The sequence below is a fragment of the Scyliorhinus canicula genome, chromosome 6, assembly GCF_902713615.1.
Source record: "Scyliorhinus canicula chromosome 6, sScyCan1.1, whole genome shotgun sequence".
NCBI classification, from domain to species: Eukaryota; Metazoa; Chordata; class Chondrichthyes; order Carcharhiniformes; family Scyliorhinidae; genus Scyliorhinus; species Scyliorhinus canicula.
Window position 1 is genome coordinate 103,513,823 of NC_052151.1, and position 19,025 is coordinate 103,532,847.

General features: G+C 44.9%; 1 protein-coding gene across 8 annotated transcripts in view; it reads right to left on the minus strand.

Annotated features, from left to right (window-relative positions):
• The window catches only part of ptprk (protein tyrosine phosphatase receptor type K), a 740,572-nt gene that overhangs the window by 54,205 nt on the left and 667,342 nt on the right, over positions 1-19,025 (minus strand). For 5 of the 8 annotated variants that reach the window (XM_038799792.1, XM_038799788.1, XM_038799790.1 and 2 more), the window contains 4 exons: positions 16,920-17,007; positions 8,842-8,918; positions 8,658-8,675; positions 4,990-5,026 (listed from right to left, as the gene is read on the minus strand). In XM_038799792.1, the coding sequence (XP_038655720.1) occupies positions 4,990-5,026; positions 8,658-8,675; positions 8,842-8,918; positions 16,920-17,007 (220 nt within the window). The remainder of the gene's footprint in view (positions 1-4,989; positions 5,027-8,657; positions 8,676-8,841; positions 8,919-16,919; positions 17,008-19,025) is intronic. The other 3 variants (XM_038799787.1, XM_038799793.1, XM_038799791.1) reach the window with 1 other exon arrangement.

Here is a 19,025-nt window from a genome sequence, read left to right on the forward strand (position 1 = left end):
GTCGCCTGTCCGGGGAGGCTGGTACAGGAATCGAACCGTGCTGCTGGCCTGCTTGAAAAGCCAGCGATAAAGCTCAGTGAACTAAACCAGCCTTTAGTTCTAATTGTTTTATGTCCTTCTGTTCTCTTTCATTTCTTGGCTCACACATTTTCTTGGAATGTTATTTGTGTTTTGTACAGTGAAGACGAACACATAATATCTGCTTAATGGTTTTGCCCATTTCCTCATTTTCCATTATTAATCCCCAGACTCACTGCTCAGGCTAGTTATTCTATGGGATTCTATGATTTTCCTTTTTATATATATGGAGAAACTCTTACTAACTATTTTTATATTTCTAGATATCTTTCTCTTATACTCTAATTTTTCTCTCCTTATTAACTTTTTCGTCATTCTTTGCTGTTTTAAAAATTATTTTCAATCTTCTGATCGACCAATAATCTTTGCGGAACTATATGCTTTTTCTTTAAATTTGATATCATTAACTTACTTATTTAGGCAAAGATGGGGCTTTCTCCTAGATGTTTGTTTTTTCACTGAAATGTTATGAAATCTACCCTTAAAGATCTACCACTGCATTTCTACTGACCTACACCTCTTATTTTCCATGGGCAGTACGGTGGCGCATACTCATGGCGCCGAGGTCCCAGGTTCGATCCCGGCTCAGGGTCACTGTCTGTGTGGAGTTTGCATATTCTCCCCGTGTTTGCGTGGGTTTCGCCCCCACAACACAAAAGATGGGCAGGCTAGGTAGATTGGCTACGCTAAATTGCCCCTTAATTGGAAACAATGAATTGGGTACTCTAAATTGGGTCTTGAAGTAGGCCCGGTTGGGCCTACTTCAAGATCCGACCCCAGGCGCGTCCAGGAAGGGAACAGACCACGGGACCCAGCCCAACCTGCCTCAGGAAGCCCCTGCCCACGACCCCAGAAACGGCGGAGACCCCATGCGAAGACCCGAACACACTGCAAGGTATTCCCGCGCCCACAGAATTCCGGGACACATCCGGAATGCAAACATGCCCCCCAAGCAACCCCTCTATCTCAACCGGTGCCCGGGACCCTGCCAGACGCGACCCCGGATACGTAAACAACGCCCTGGTCCCCGCCAGCGCCCTGGACCTTCCACAAGGGCTGACGTCTCCCATCCGATCCCAGGATCATCCAGCAGCAGCCGCTGACCGAGGAAAATGCGGCGGTCTGCAGGTTAGACTGAACAACGTGGTTTCAAGACTCCTCTCCCCAGCATACAAGCTGGATGAACTTAACACCAGACTTACCTCTCAGAGGGAAGTAAGAGACTGCTGTGTGCTCTGATTCACAGGGTCGTGGCTCACCCCCACCTCACTGGACTGTACCATACAACCTGAAGGCTTCTCAATTCACCGGGCAGACCGCACGGCATCATCAGGCAAAACGAAGGGTGGAGGGGTGTGCCTCCTCATCAACTCCTCCTGGTGCTTAGATGTGGCGACCCTGGCAACCTACTGCTCCCCAGACCTGGAATACCTGACCGTGAAGTGCCGCCCATATTATCTTCCACCTGAGTTCACTTCAGCTATTATCACAGCGGTCTACATCCCGCCCCAGGCAGAAGTGAGGAAGGTGCTGGACAAACTGTACACAGTTATAAACAACTATGAAACACGACACCTGGAGGCCCTGTTCATCGTGGCTGGAGACTTCAACAAGGCTGACCTCAAATGTGTACTGCCAAAATTCCACCAGCACATCTCCTGTCCCACCAGGGGCGACAACACTCTTGACCACTGCTACTCAAAAATCAAGAGCGCCTACCGTTCCATCCCCCGACCGCATTTTGGGAAATCAGACCATAAGATGATGCTCCTTCTGCCGTCACACAAGCAGAAACTAAAGCGGGAGAATCCAGCCAAGAAGGTTGTGCAGTGCTGGTCCGACGAGACAGAAGAGCTCTTACGTGAGTGCCAAGAGACTGTGGACTGGTCCATATTTAAGAACTCAGCGACCAACTTAAATGAGTATGCCACCACCGTCACAGACTTCATCAGCAAATGTGTAGACGACTGTATGCCAAAGAAAGCAGTACGTACATTCCCCAACCGGAAATCATGGCTCAACCGCGAGATTGACACCCAACTGAAGGATAGATCTGAGACGTTCAAGGCAGACGATCCTGACCTATACAAGAAATCCTGGTACGACCTCCGCAAAGCCATCCGAGATGCCAAGAGAAAATATCAAGCCAAGCTAGAGTCACAGACAGACCCTTGGCGGTTGTGGCAAGGACTAAACAATATAACAGGCTACAAAGCGAAGCCGAGCAGTATCTCTGGCAGCAGCGCACCCCTCCCCGATGAACTCAATGCATTCTATGCTCGGTTCGAGCAGGTAGCCAACAATCCGCTGTCGAGTGCCTCAGCAGCCCATAATTCACCCATACCCACCATCACAGCTTCCGAAGTCAGATCGGCCTTCCTGAAAGTGAACCCGCGGAAGGCCACCATTATAGGGGCTGGTTTAGCTCACTCAGCTAAATCGCTGGCTTTTAAAGCAGACCAAGCAGGCCAGCAGCACGGTTCGATTCCCGTACCAGCCTCCCTGGACAGGCGCCGGAATGTGGCGACTAGTGGCTTTTCACAGTAACTTCATTGAAGCCTACTCGTGACAATAAGCAATTTTTTTTTTTCATTTTCATACCGGTACCAAAGAAGAACCAGGCCATGTGCCTCAATGACTACTGTCTGGTGGCCCTGACTTGAGTCGTAATGAAGTGCTTCGAGAGGTTGATCATGAGGCGCATCACCTCCGTAATCCCGGAACGCCTTGATCCACTGCAATGCGCATACCGTGGCAACCGGTCCACATCAGACGCCATTTCCCTGGCACTTTACTCATCCCTAGAGCATCTCGACAATAAGGACTCCTACATCAGACTCCTATTTATTGACTACAGCTCCGCCTTCAACACCATAATCCCAGCCAAGCTCATATCAAAGCTCCAAAACCGTGGACTTGGCTCTCAACTCTGCAACTGGATCCTTGATTTTCTGACCAACAGACCACAATCAGTAAGAATGAACGCCAACACCTCCTCCACAATGGTCCTCAACACCGGGACCCCGCAAGGCTGCGTACTTAGCCCCCTACTCTACTCCCTGTACACACACAACTGCATGGCAAAACTTGGTTCCAACTCCATCTACAAGTTTGCTGATGATACGACCACAGTGGCCTGGATCTCAAATAACAACGAGTCAGAATACAGGAGGAAGATAGAGAACCTAGTGGAGTGGTGTAGCGACAACAATCTCTCCCGTACCAGCCTCCCCGGATAGGCGCCGGAATGTGGCGACTAGGGGCTTTTCACAGTAACTTCATTGAAGCCTACTCGTGACAATAAGCAATTTTCATTTCATTTTCATTTCCCTCAATGCCAGCAAAACTAAAGAGCTGGTCATTGACTTCAGGAAGCAAAGTACTGTACACACCTCTGTCAGCATCAAAGGGGCCGAGGTGGAGATGGTTAGCAGTTTCAAATTCCTAGGGGTGCACATCTCCAAAAATCTGTCTTGGTCCACCCACGTCGACGCTACCACCAAGAAAGCACAACAGCCCCTGTACTTCCTCAGGAAACTAAGGAAATTCGGCTTGTCCACATTAACCCGTACCAACTTTTACAGATGCACCTTAGAAAGCATCCTATCGGGCTGCATCACAGCCTGGTATGGCAACTGCTCGGCCCAGGACCGCAAGAAACTTCAGAGAGTCGTGAACACTGCCCAGTCCATCACACGAACCTGCCCCCCATCCATTGACTCCATCTACACCTCCCGCTGCCTGGGGAAAGTGGGCAACATAATCAAAGATCCCTCCCACCCGGCTTACTCACTCTTCCAACTTCTTCCATCGGGCAGGAGATACAGAAGTCTGAGAACACGCATGAACAGACTCAGAAACAGCTTCTTCCCCACTGTCACCAGACTCCTAAATGACTGACCTCATTAACACTACACCCTGTATGCTTCACCCGATGCCAGTGCTTATGTAGTTACATTGTATATGTTGTGTTGCCCTATTATGTATTTTCTTTTATTCCCTTTTCTTCCCATGTACTTAATGATCTGTTGAGCTGCTCGCAGAAAAATACTTTTCACTGTATTTCGGTACACGTGACAATAAACAAATCCAATCCAATCCAATTTATAAACTAAAAAAAAAACTTATTTTTCAAGTTCACCACAAGCAGCTGTTTCTTCACATCCTTGCAATTACATTTATTTAAGTTTAAGACACTACTCTTCGACCAACTCTTCCTCTAACTGAATCCATGACCCACTCTTGCTCTAACTGAATCAAAGATTTAATCATTTTATGATCATTGTTGCCCAGAGGCTCCTTTGCAATGAGGTCATTAATTAATCCTGCCTCATTGCCCACTACCATGTTTGGTGGAGCAGTGCTCTGAAAGCTAGTAATTTGAAACAAACCTGTTGGACTTTAAACTTGTATTGTAAGACTTCTTACTGTGCTCACCCCAGTCAACGCCGGCATCTCCACATCACAAAACAGCCTGCTATTTGGATGGCTCTACATCATGTTGCACTTAGAAACTGACTCCAAAACACTCAATGATGAACTCATTTTCTAAACTACCATTTCCAATCCGATTCATCCATGTATATCAAATCACCCATGATAATTGCAGTGCCTTTTAAAAAAATTTAGAGTACCCAATTATTGTTTTTCAATTAAGGAGCAATTTAGCGTGGCCAATCCACCTAACCTGCACATCTTTGGGTTGTGGGGGTGAAATCCATACAGACATGGGGAGAACGTGCAAACTCCACACACACAGGAAGCAGGGTCCTCAACGCCAGAAGCAATGCCTTTCTGAGGAGCCACCATTATTTTTTCCTGCAACATTAGGTCACAGAAACTGCTTTAACTATATTGTGAGATCTCACATAATGTAACTAAAGGTAAGTGAATTTAATGCAAGGTTCTCACCTTGTGTAGCGATATAATGACTTGGTCTGTGATACCCCTATAAACAAGAAAAGGTTCAGAAATTTACATCATCCGGAGAGAGGATTGGTCTGGTCTCTACCAATCCTATTTAGAGAAATGTACAACATGAAAATTCTTCATTTACAATGTGAATGTGTGCTATTAATAAGTTTACATCCCTGCCTAAAGTACCAATATGTTAAAGGTCGGTCAGCTAAATTGAATTTCAACAATTTTAACTAAGTGGAATAAAGACTAAAGCCAATTAAGAACTAGGATTTGAAACATCTATTCAAATTGATTGGGAAGAAATTTGCAAAGTTATTATTATTAAATTACGAGGAAAAAAGAATTGATTGCAATGATAGTGCTGCAAGACTATGGATAATTCCACACGTTTATCGTTTCTTGCTCGACTTTCCAAAACACGACAGATTAACAACATTTCAGTGACCTTACGCAACATGGTACTTCTGAACATCTTTCTCATAACGCACACAAACATATGGCTTATAACAGAAACAGAAATCATAGATTAAACAATGGCATGTTCATACTGAAATAGCATATACAATGTGACTTACCAGAAAATGTTAGCCTTTTTACTTAATTGAAACAAAACTAATTGGTTAAAATATACAAATAAATCTGATGAAGGAAATGATGACTAACAAAACACAATAATTAATGTGAATAAATGAAAACACAAGAGGATGTTTGCAAATAATAAAACTACAGTGCAAATTAATGGTGCATTTAAACTACAATTTTAACAATGCCATGAAGCAGCAAAATTAAAGTTGTAACCTTAATTTAGAATCAGACAGAGAAGCACTTGTGAGATTCTTGGGAAGGTGAGTCGTAATCGGTATTTTAAAAGTTCTCTGACATTTTTGAAATTTGCCTGGCTTCTGTTTAAATGATTAGAGATCATGAACTTGCACCTAAACTTCTCAAATGTATGGAACATTAAATAGTTAGTCTCTGGTTGGAATCCAGACTACAGCCATGAGTCTCAGAGCAATAACTACAGCATGAACTGACTTTTACTTTAACTGAGACAGAGGGCGTGATCTACCCATAGTATACTGACGGAATTGGAGTGAGATGTGGTCGGTAGATGCAGGGAGGGAGATACCTCGCTCGTGTTTCCCGATAACCGCTATGCCTTGTGAGATCTGGTCCACAATGGGTGGAGACCAGCATCGCATGGCTAAGTGGGTTTAAGAACCCACTTAACCGCATTGAAGCTGGATCTAACCAGCTCCTGGCATCTAGCGGCCTCCCTACGGAGACCCAAGCCAAGTGCTGATTAGTACAGGTGCATGCAAATGTGGACCAGGCGGAATGGCACCTGGGGCTCTCGCAGGCTCCGGTGTGGTCAACAACAGGGTAGGATGGCACCTTAGCTCTTCCCCAGCAGCCGGGCACCTTGGCACTGGCAGGCTGGCACTGTGGCACAGCAAAGGTGCCCACCTGGCATTGCCAGGCTGATGGGAGCACTTCCAGGGTGCTCAGGTGGCACTGCCAAAGGCCAGGGCCTGAGAGGGACTGTGCCCATAAAAGGAGAGGTGGGGTTGAAGGGGGCAGGGGAAGGAGAGCGGGTATGTCGGAGGAGCTACTTTTGCCAGTGAGTTCAGCTGCCCAGTAATGGAAAAAATTCTAACTGTGGATTAGTCTAGGTAGAAACTACCCAGGGCACGGAAAAGTGACTAAGTGTGGTTAGATAGCGATAGGGAACTCGCCGGGGAGAAATCCCCAGCCAAACCTGCTTGAAATGGCACTTAGAAACCTTTCCGTTAAATTGTGCCCAGAGTGTGGAAGCGACAAAGGGAGGGAGAGAGAAGACGTTGAAAAAAACCTTTTGGAACTATCTGAACATGAAATTTAAATACAGCATGGACATGTGATTCAGGGCATTATCAGCCCTGTTTCAACTGAAACAAATTTTAAATGTTCTTTTTTTTTTAAAAAAAAAGGATAAGGTGTACTATCAAATCAACCTGATCTACCTACCTTGCTTGCTTCAGTACTTCAAGTGCACCTCGATTAATGGTACTGCAGTGAATGTCATGGTGACTCAGATTGCTAATAATGGTTCTGCTGAAAATAGCCTATGTGGGGAGCATTCAAATGACAGGAACGTGTATGAAGGAGTAAAACGTAGCCATATTTTAAAATCGGAGCTTAATTCACTCTTGGAGTTGATCGAAATCTATTGAAATCCTTTTCACTTATTGAAAGGATATTTTCATATTCAATTATTGTTACTTAAAGAAAAGAAGGTACATTGAAAGCTGAATATATAGTGTTCACAGTGGACACATTTTCACGCATTTTAATGCGAAGAAGCAGAATTAGAAACAAGCACTTTAAAGATTTTGTTCAGCTGAAATTCAATATTAACATTTTCTAAAAACCTGGCTTTAATCTTGGAATCCCATTGCTACCACAAATCTTGGGTGAAAAAGGCGTTTATTTACACGATAAAATTCAATGTAGCCATTTCCATTAGGTTATTCATGTATTTGATGTTCAGTGGCCATTGGAAATCCTGAGGCTTAACAGGAACCAAGTCTCCAATTCTGTTCAACTTTATGTCCAGATTGCAAATCTGATTTCATAATTTGTATGTGCATTAGAGTGCAAGTGCGATTTTGGCATGAATAAGAATAAATTGCAATGTTTTGCATTCTCATTACCTTTGTTTTCACAGACCCATGTATTATTAGACTTTAATATTACAGAGTACTGTGCTCACCAGAGGTGGCGAAATGCATTTCTCCATAGCCCATTGTATAAACTTGTACACGTGTATACACACACACACACACAACACACACGCACACACACACACACACACACACGTGTGCAACTGTACAATGCGCTGAAATGTATTCACATTATATGGTCTTGCAATGGACCAGATTCTCAACCATATGCAGATTTCAATTTAAATTCACGATTACAAGGTCCATGAAGCAGTACAATCATTTCCTTTACACTGTAATGGAAAATTTAACAAAATTGGTAACATTTGAAACATCACTGACCAAAAAGAGGTATTAAGCCTCTGTTTTAAAAACATACAGCTATTAATTTCACCTAAAACATACACACTAAACAAAGTTCTAAAGAGACCAGATAACCATAAAAGATACATAACAATGACTAATTTACATGCATGAGTTCACCTCTTCATTCTCTTCATAGCGTCTGCCTTTAGGCATTGTTCCTTAACTGTATAATTCAAGTTCAAATAATTTGCAACATCAGCTCTTCGAATTTTAATAAGCCGGTGCTTAAAATTACCGTGCAGCCGCCAGTAGGCAGTTAATTTGGCTATTTCCATGTAATGTATTCCAAGGCTGATTTCTCCCATTGTAGGCTAGTTCAGAATGTGGACTAAATTGGTTTAGTTCAGCAAGATTAATGTCTGGTTTATACTATGGTCTTTTTTTTCCATCGCATGCAATAATGCAAAGGATAAATGTTCTTGCTGTTTATGAGATTACACGAGTCCAACCGAAAATCAGAAGTCCATTTTTATGAAGAGAATCAAATGGGTTTGCTCAGTTGCATGTACTGCTTGTTTTAGTAGCATGTTGGTATATTAAATGAATTGGTATCAAAATAATAAAAATCTAGCTTTTCAGTGAGATACTTACATCCCTGTACAGCCATATCTACAGCCCAAATCAAAGCCAGATGTGAAAGAAAGCACAACAGTGTCAGTGAGTGCCAGCAAATTTAACATACAAGGAGCAAATTTTAAGAGTTGCAAACTTTAGACACAACAAAGGAAAGAAAGTCAAATGCTGAAACATTGTAGTGCAGGGAAATATAACTTACATCAATATAATTGGCATTAATGTAATCTGATGTTGTGTCATCCTCTAATGGCTGTAAAATTACTCTGGAATGGTCATCTATAGGAAACACAATGTACACATGTTAAATGTACTTTCCTTTCAGCTGGCGATATACAGCACTTGATCATGATTAAAGTTGCTCAAAAAACTGATAGCGGTGGCACAGTGGTTCGCACTGCTGCCACACAGCGCCAAGTGACCCAGACTCAAGTCCAGCCTTGGGTGACTGCCTGTGTGGAGTTTGCATGTTCTCCCCGTGTCCGCATGGGTTTCCTCTGGGTGCTCTGGTTTCCTCCCACAATCCAAAAATGTGCAGATTAAGTGGACTGGCCATGCTAAATTACCATGGCTTGGTGGGATTACAGGGTTGCGGCCCTTTATTTTTGAAAATATGATTTTTTTACTTTCAACTGAGATGATGATTTTGCATGTAGAACTAAGACAGAGCAAATGGGATAGGGTGGCGATGTGGGCCGAGGTAATGTGCTCTTTCGGAAGGTGATTGCTGACTCGATGGGCTAAATCTCTGTAGGGATTCTATGATTTCCAATAATCTACACACGCATCGAAACCTGTAACTGTCAAAGGGACACTAAAAATGTGATGCCCATTTTCAAGGATGGCAATAACAATATGGGATCGTTCACCATTTTGCTCTTGCACAAATTGTCTCAAGTATACAGAAATGGGAGGCATAATCACAAAGAATTATTTATTTCTGTAACATTTTTACCCTGGGAAAAATGCGTTATAAGCAAGAGACTTGATTGATACGGACAGGCCTGATAATGAGAAACCGGTGAGAAATATCAGAGGGCTGCATGCAAGTGTCTTTGAATTGACTGGATATTATAATTAAGTAGATGTGCCGATGTTGTGATTCGTCAATTGTTCTCACATACTATGCATGACATAAACCTGATCGATAGTCATGATTGGACATGTATAACTGGGAACAACTGATTGGTATACATTAATTTCTTGTCATCAACTTCCGCTTGTGACCATAAAGGGCTGTTCCTGTTCAAAGTCACAGAAAAGGGTTCTTTTTACCCAGATCTGGAACGGTATGTCCTCTGATCACCAGACTTGGCAGAAAATAGTGAGAGGTTTGGCTGGAAAGTTGAAACAGTTTTGTGCTTCACAGACAGTCTCTTCCAGCATGCAGGTGGGGGAGGGGCAAGCTATAAGGGGCTGGTTTAGCTCACAAGGCTAAATCGCTGGCTTTTAAAGCAGACCAAGCAGGCCAGCAGCACGGTTCGATTCCCGTACCAGCCTCCCTGGACAGGCGCCGGAATGTGGCGACTAGGGGCTTTTCACAGTAACTTCATTGAAGCCTACTCGTGACAATAAGCGATTTTCATTTCATTATAAGGCCCCAGTTACAGGAACTGATGATTTTTATCAAGGAGGAATTCCATAAACAGAGGAAAGAAATGCATGAGGATAATGCAAAGGCCATTGCAGAAGCTGTGGCACCCCTTAAGAGTACTTTGAAGTGGATAGAGAGGTGTTTGGAGGTGCAGGGGTCACAGGTTCGGGAGATTGAAGGAGTGATCTTGGACCACAGCGATCATGTGGTGGTTCTGGAGGTGGACTTGGGGCTCCGAGGATAAATGTGTAAAACGCTGAGGGCAAAGGTTGAGGAGCAGGAGAATACCTTGAGAAGACACAACCTGCGAATAGTGGGCCTGCCTGAAGGCGTGGAAGGTGTGAGTGCCACTAGGTACGTCTCGAGGATGCTAGCGGGACTGGTGGCAGAAGGGCTGCTGGATAAGGCACCTGAAGTGGGCCGAGCGCATATGTCTCTGAGGCAAAAGCTTGGAGCTGGGGAGCTGCCGCGGGCGGTGATTGTGAGACTCCATAAATTTGTGGAGAAAGAGAAAATTCTACGCTGGGCCAGGGAGAACCGTAGCTGCAACTGGGAGGGAAATAACGTCCAGATTTATCACGACGTTGGAGCCGAGTTGGCAAAACAGCGGGCAGGTTTCAACAAAGCCAAGGCAGTGCTGTACCGGCGGCAGATCAGGTTTGAGGTGCTCTACCTGGCAAAATTATGGGTGACGTTCGGAGGACGAGAGTATTATTTTGAGACCCCAGAAGTGGTGAATACTTCATTAAGGAGCATAAACTGGGGGAGAACTGAGTGGACAATGCTTGGGAACCAGGGTGCTGGCACTATGTAATGGTCAGGAGCATGTTGAAGTGGGTGTAGGGATTGGGGGATTTTCACCTTTTTTTGTGGGGGGGGGTTTCTGTTCAATGTTGAGATTGTAAGGAGTTGTAGGTGTGAAATGTTTATGTAGGGATGGATGTTCCCATCCCCCCTCCTGTTTTATGGGACTGTTTGTGTTTAACATCTATTTGTTTGCTTTTGGAGAAGGCAACCTGGAATTCAGGAGACGTCCTTGTTTGGGTGGAGGAGGGTAAGGCCAGCAGGAGGCTTTCTTCTTTGAGCTGAGAAGTGTGTGGGGGGGGGGGGTTATTAGTATGTGCCTTTGGGAAGGGGCAGCCGCGCTAGCAGATTATGCTGGTGAACGGAAGTGAGGTGGTGGGGAAGAAGGCCAAGAGGGGTGGCCGGGGGGGAAGAAGGGGAAAAGCGAGGGGGGGGGGGGGGTTTCTGCAACGCGGCAGGGGGTGAGAGTTGACATGGTCAAGGGCTAAGAAAGGGGCCATCTGGGATGGGCTAGGTACAGATTGGAAGTTAAGCAGGGAAGATGATGGACGGTAGAGGGGATTGGAGGTGCAGGCCTCCAGTAAGGTTGGTAACGTGGAAAGTCCGGGGACTGAATGGGCCGGTTTAAAGGTCACTGGTGTTTGCGCACCCCAGGAGCTTGAAAGCGGGGGTTGTCTTTTTGCAGGAGACACACTGCCGTGTGAAGAACCAGGGTAGGTTAAGAAAGGGGTGGGTCGGGCAGGTTTATCACTCGGGGTTTGATTTGAAATTGAGGGGTGTGGCGATTTTAATGACCAGAAAAATGGGATTTGTGAGTGCGCAGGACGAGAGGGATGCAGGTGGGAGATGTGTGATTGTGAGTGGGGTACTGGAAGGGGCACCGGTAGTGTTGGTAAATGGGTATGCCCCAAATTGGGATGATGTGGGTTTTATGAGGGGGCTGCTGACAGCAATCCCAGATTTGGCCATGCAACAGTTGATCATGGGAGGAGATTTTAACTGTGTCCTGGAGCCGAGGATGGATAGGATAGATCAAGCCCCAGGTCGATGGGCAGGGTACGAATGCCAAGGGAGCTTGGGGGGGGGGTTATGGAGAGGATTGGTATGGTGGATCCATGGCGCTTTCAGAACCCAGGAGGAAGGGAGTATTCCTTCTTTTCACACGTCTAAAAGGTGTATTCGATGATTGATTACTTTGTAGTGAGTCGGGAGATTTTGGTTGGGGTGGAGGGGGCAGAGTATGTGGGGATAGTTATCTCGGACCATGCACCCCACTGGCTGGAGATTCGGTTCAGTACGGGACAAGAGCAGAGGCCGGGGTGGAGGTTTGACTCGGGGTTGTTGGCGGATGGAGGTTTTTGTGATGAGGTGCGGTTGGCGATTAGGGATTATGTGGAGTTCAATCAGAATGGGGAGGTGTCGGCGGGCATTTTTTGGGAAGCACTAAAGGCAGTGGTCCGGGTAGAAATTTTCTCATTTCAGGCTCGTGCGAATAAGGAAAGGAGAGTGGAACATGACCGTCTAGTGAGCAAGATAGTGGAGGTGGACAGGGAATATTCGAGGGTGCCCACCGTGGGGGGATTGGTGAGGAGGAAAAAGTTGCTGGGGCAATATGACAGGCTGACAACGGGGAGGGCGGTAGGGCAACAGCGTAGGGCAAAAGGGGTGCAATAAGAGTATGGGGAGAAGGCGAGCCGCATGCTGGCGCACCAGCTGCAGAGGCAGGCTGCACCCAGGGAAATATTGAAGATCCGGACTGGGGCTGGGGATGTGGTGTCAGAGCCAGGGAAGATAAATGAGGCATTTAGAGCGTATTACCAGTGACTTTATGAGGCAGACCCAACAGGAGAGGAGGGCGGACATGGGGTGGTTTCTGGATGAGCTGGAATTTCCCCAGGTGGAGGAAGCAAAGAGGCAGGCATTGGAGGCGTCCATGGGGCTGAGAGAGGCGCTGGATAGTATCAGGGGTATGAAGTTGGGGAAGGCCTCTGGGCCAGATGGGTACCCGGCAGAATTTTATAAGGAATTTACGGCGGACCTGGCACCACATCTGTTGGGGGCGTTTAATGAAGCACTGGGGAAGGGGGAATTGCCGGAGACGATGAAGCAGGCAGTAATCACACTAATCCCCAAAAAAGGAAAGGATCCAGTGGAATGTAGGTCGTATACACCCAGATCATGATCGAACACGCTTGTTGTTGGCGGGGAGGATGGAGGATCGTGTCCCGGGGGTGGCTGCAGAAGATCAAACAGGCTTCGTGAAGGGCAGCCAGCTCACGAGTAATATAAGACCGCTGTTGAATGTGTTAATGAATCCGTCGAGAGCTCTGGTACTGGAGGTGGTGGTGTCCATGGACGCGGAGAAAGCATTTGATCGGGTGAAGTGGCGGTACTTGTTCGAAGTTTTGGGAAGGTTTGGGTTTGAGCCGAGATTTGTGGCATGGGTGCGGTTGCTGTATGTGGAGCCAAGAGCGAGGGTGAGGACAAATTATATGAGCTCACAAGGCTTTGATTTACACAGGGGTACGAGGCAGGGGTGCCCGCTGTCGCTGCTGCTGTTTGCGCTGGCCATAGAGCCATTGGTGATGGCTCTCAGGGGGTCGGCAGAGTGGCAGGGGATAATGAGGGGACAGAGGGAGCATCGGGTGTCGATCTATGCCGATGACCTCTTGCTGCATGTTTCGGATCCGTTGGAGAGTGTGGGAAGGATTATGGGCCTGTTGGGGAGATTTGGGGGGTTCTCAGGATACAAGCTGAACGTAAGGAAAAGCGAGGTATTCCCGGTGAATGAGCTGGCACAGTGGGCTAATTAAGGGGGATGCCATTTACGGTAGCGAGGGATAGGTTTAGGCACTTGGGGATTCAGGTCGCGAGGGAATGGACGGGGTTCCATAAGTGGAACTTAATGAAGTTGGTGGAGGAGGCCAGGGAGGATCTTAGGAGGTGGGATACACTGTACTTAACGCTGGCAGGGTGGGTCCAAGTGATGAAAATGAATATTCGGCCGAGTTTCTTGTTTATATTTCAGGCTCTCTGATCTTTATACCAAAGGCCTTTTTTCGGAAAGTGGACACAATCATCTCTGACTTTGTATGGGCGGGGAAGGTGCCGAGGGTGGGGAGGACCCTGCTACAGAGGCAGAGGCAGCGGGGGGGGGGTTTGGCATTGCCAAACTTGCTTCATTATTATTGGGCGGCGAATGTGGACAAGGTGCGGCGGTGGTGGGAAGGAGAAGGGGTAGAGTGGGTTAGGATGGAGGAGGAATCTTGTAAGGGGTCTAGTTTGAGGGCTATGGTGACGGCAGCATTGCCAATGGCTCAGAGTAGGTATTCAAGGAGCCCAGTGCAGTCCACGGTGAAGATATGGAATCAGCTGAAGAGGCATTTTAGGGTGGAAGGGATGTTGGTGCTAACGCCGCTGTGCTGTGTGAGAATCATGGGTTTGAGCCGGGGGATGGATAGTGTATAAAAGAGGTGGAGGGAAGTGGGACTGGTCAAGGTGAGGGATTTGTATTTGGAGGAAGGGTTCGCCAGTCTGGAGGAGCTAAGGGAGAGGGTAGAGCTGCCGAGGGGTAGTGAGTTCAGACATCTACAGGTTAGGGACTTTGCACGAAAGGTCTGGAAGGGGTTCCCTAGATTGCCGGGATACACCCTGCTGGAGCGACTGCTGCTTCTGGATGTGGAAGGGGAGGGAAGAATTGGGGATATATATAAGTGGCTGGGGGAGCAGGGAGGCGGGCGGGTGGTGAAGATCAAGGAGAAATGGGAAGCGGAATTGGGAATGGAGATCAATTGGGGAGTATGGAGTGAGGCACTGCAAAGGGTAACGGGGCCTCCTCTTGCGCAAGGGTGAGCCTGATACAGTTTAAGATGGTGCACAGGGTGCATCTGACTCGGGCAAGAATAAGCGGGTTCTTTCAGGGGGTCGCAGATGAGTGTGAGAGGTGTGGGCGGGAGCCAGCGAATCATGCGCACATGTTTTGGGGTTGTGAAAAATTGGGAAGATTCTGGGCTGGGGTGTTCATGATCTTAGCCAGGATAGTGGAGGAGGGAATGGACCCGGACCCTTTGGTGGTGATATTTGGGGTTTCAGAGAAGGTGGAGCTCATGGAGAGGAGGAAGGCCGATGTCATAGCCTTCGCCCCACTGATTGCACGGCAACAAATTTTGCTGGAGTGGTGGTCGGCATCGCCACCGGGGGTAGCAGCATGGTTGGGTGACCTGTACGACATCCTGCGATTCAAGAAGATAAAGTATGAGTTAAGGGGCTCAGCAGGGGAGTTTGAGAAAAGGTGGGGGATGTTTATGACCATGTTTGAGGAGCTGTCCGTCGCAGAGGGGGTGGGTGATGAGGAGGGAGGGAGGGGGTGAAAAAGGAGCAAAATCTGCCCAAATTGTACAGTTGATTGTTTGGAGGAATGTATTATGTACATTAACAAAGTAATCTAAGAAATATATATGGGTAAGTTGTTTATTTCCCAGGAACTTAACAAAAATACAAAAATTGAAGCGAAGAATTAAAAAATGCACTCAATCCCAAATATCTATTCACAATTCATTGCAAGAATTGTTTTGACTGATACTTTTCCTTCCCTGCATGGCGATGATACAGGATTTATTGAAAACTGTAGATTTTCAGTAGCGTACATGCTTCAAGAAAAGAGCACTGCATATCTTTCAGCTTAAGGAACTGGAAAAGATTTGACTAAATATTATGTCCATGCTGAAAGTTTATTATATGCTTGAGTTGTGGTTGATGATTAGTGAAAATTACACACAACATTGCAAAGTGTAATTACAGTTTTGTATTACTACCTATTAAGAACATAATAAAATTGTATGGTACAAAACTTTGTTTGTTTGGCTCATCAGTAGTGCACTCACCTCTGTGAGGAGGTCATACAGTCAAGCCTCATTCAGTTGACTTTATAAAAATAATTACAAAGGGGAAATAGTTTAAATGTTTGACAGGCACAACATTTATACCCGGGTTCAGAAAAAGGGGGGGCAGCACGTGGCGCAGTGGTTAGCACTTCTGCCTATGGCGCTGAGGATCAGGGTTTGAATCCCGGCCCTGTGTCACTGATCGGGTGGAGTTTGCACATTCTCCCGTGTCTGCGTTGGTTTCACCCCCACAACGCAAAGATGTACAGGTTAGTTGGGTTGGCCACGCCAAATTGCCCCTCAATTGGAAAATAAATAATGGGTTACTCTTAAGTTTATAAAGAAAGAGAAAAGAAAAAGGAGAAGGGATAAATAGGAATAATTTGTCCAATGGAGAACTGCAAAGGAAACACAGATTAGTGACATGGCTGCAAACCAGAACCCCCAACTCTGCAACCTTTCCAAATCTTTCATGAATAACCTCTTATTGCTCCAAGCTGGAACAGTCAAATAGAAGCTTTACATTGGGAATACAGGATTGGAAATGTTCCTCTTCTTTGGCAATTAGTCTTATCTCAGCTGTAGGGTCAACCAATAGCATCCACAACACAGGGATGAATGATGAACAATTACAGAAACACATCATCAGAAGCAATTGGCATGGATTTGTAATGGGCAGATCATTCTTGACTAATTTATGCTTTGTGAGACAATCAATCACAATGTGCATATTTGATGTGGATTTTTCAGAATGCCTGATCTTGCTGCAAGAATTGAGGTGCGTGATGCAAAAGCAAGGCAGAAAAATGAAGAGAAGATACTTTAGGAAAGAGCAAGAGTGAATTTGAAATATTTAAAGGACTGTTGGATGATTAACATTTTTCCCTTCCATAGATTAACCTGAAGAAATTCAGTTAAAAAAATGACATTCTCATTATCAAAACATCAAATTGCAATAAAAATACATTGTGGATCATAGTTGTTTATAGACCAACTCACAAGCTATAATATTTCCATAGCGATTCTTTGTTCTGTTCTGATCCTTCTTGGCGATGTCCCAGGAAGCAGACTGCCCTTCAAAGAAACTCTGCAAAAGAACAGTCTTGTTAATACAGTGAGTCCTGTTTTTCATTAAGGACAAATCCAAATTTCATCAGCCATTCTAATTAACAATCTCTTTCTGAAAGGTCTAATAGCCAAGGGCAAAAATATTAAATTCTTTACTGTACCACGATGAAAAGAGGTAACTAGTGACCTGCATTTTAAAATAACTTTGCATAAAAATTGTATGTGGTGCACCTTTATGCATTAAAAAAACTTGGATGTGTAGTTGATATGCTGTAACCTATATGGCTATAGATCAAGAGATGGGGGAGGCGGATTAGGCTGGATTGCTCTTTTCTGGCTGCACAGGCACAGTGGGCTTCAGAGTCTCCTTCCGTGCCATAGGTTTTCTATGCCTCTGTGTTCACATTAGGTGCCCAATGCTGCAAGGGTTAAAGACTATATTTTGTGTGAAATGTGATCAGATCATTTGGGATGGTAAATTATTTACAAGTCATTATGCATCTAATTTTTGCAGGTGTGAAACCTCATAGACTGCAATAAATTCGAGGCAACACATGGTTTTTCTCTCTGCTATTTCTTCAGCTTACCAGAAAGTGCAAACAGGAGTTGCTCAGAATCAACACATTTCTACAGGAAATGCTGCCAGTAAAACCACAACGACTGGGCCGGTGCTTCAAACAATCTCACATTGCTTTTAGTATAACCGTGAGGTTTTGACATTACAAAAGCAACTAAGATAACAATTAAAACAGTAATTGGACAAAATTAACAGCAAAAAGCAGCACAGCACCATTTATACTGGTATCGAGTACTACAGCAACAGTCTATTGTTTTTTGCAGAAAGAATAACCTTCAATAGCCGTGCTGGAATCTATTCTCAATACATTTGATTGCACCTATGATGAATCCCAATCGTCCTGGTGCAAAGAAACCCCACCACACAATAGTGTATGGTAATTTTTTGCTAAATGAGTCATAATCGTAATCTTAATACACTGCCTATGAGGGGATATTCTGTCCTTTCAGGCGAAACAAAAATCAGTTTTACTTTATTCATTCGCAGATAAATTTTGTTAGCTAGATAATGATGTCAGTGCAACAACTAAGAATCTAAATAATAAGAACAAATATAAGAAACAAGTGATTTTGACAAAAGAAACCAATAATGCTTGTAAATTTCATCAGTCAGATGTTCTGTCAGCTGATGGTCATATATTTCTAACTGACTGCCATATGTAACTGTTTAATTGTGTGATAATTGTGAGGTTAGTAAGATTGTTATGTTTTGGGTCTGTGTCTTTAATTCAAAGGAAATGAAGGGGGCATGTGACCTGTGCTGAAGTGCGCCAGACAGCAACCCTGGGTGGTTTGATTGTTGGAGTTGCTAATCAGCATTTCTACCGGATACAAGGCCCAATTGATTCATGGTGCCCTGGATATGACCTTTGAGGGGAAGGATTTCTAAAATATCGTTCAAAATTCACAGACACAGTTAGTCTGCCAGGATCTGTGATAACGGACAGGTGGAAGTCCTTATGCTTTACTGTATCGGAATGTGGGTGGAAGCTCCCACCCAGACTGAAAGGACCACTTTTGTGAGGAGTTAAAACAAAGGTGGAAGATTCTCTTTACTTGTGTTATAGGGAGAATCTCCAGTAATACTTCAACATGAAGTTCTGGAAATGCCAAACTGAGAAAGGGAAAGAACAGAAGTAAACTCTTGGGAGCTAAGAATTACTTGCGACAATTTTGTAAAGGAGAGTGTAATGCATGCCTGTGTAGTATGTTTTTTTAATTTGTCATAAAGTAAGAGGGTATTCCATTCTGTGATTCAAATTAGAAGTTCCTGACAAAGACAGTCTTGAGGCAATAGTCCATTAACCATTTTTTATAGTATAAATCTTAAAAGATGAAATTTTTTTTAAAAATAATTTTTATTGGAATTTTTTACAGAAAATATAAAACATAACGACAAACAATGAAATGCAACAAAATAACCCATAACTGTAACACCCCTCAGACCGTATCGACGCATGT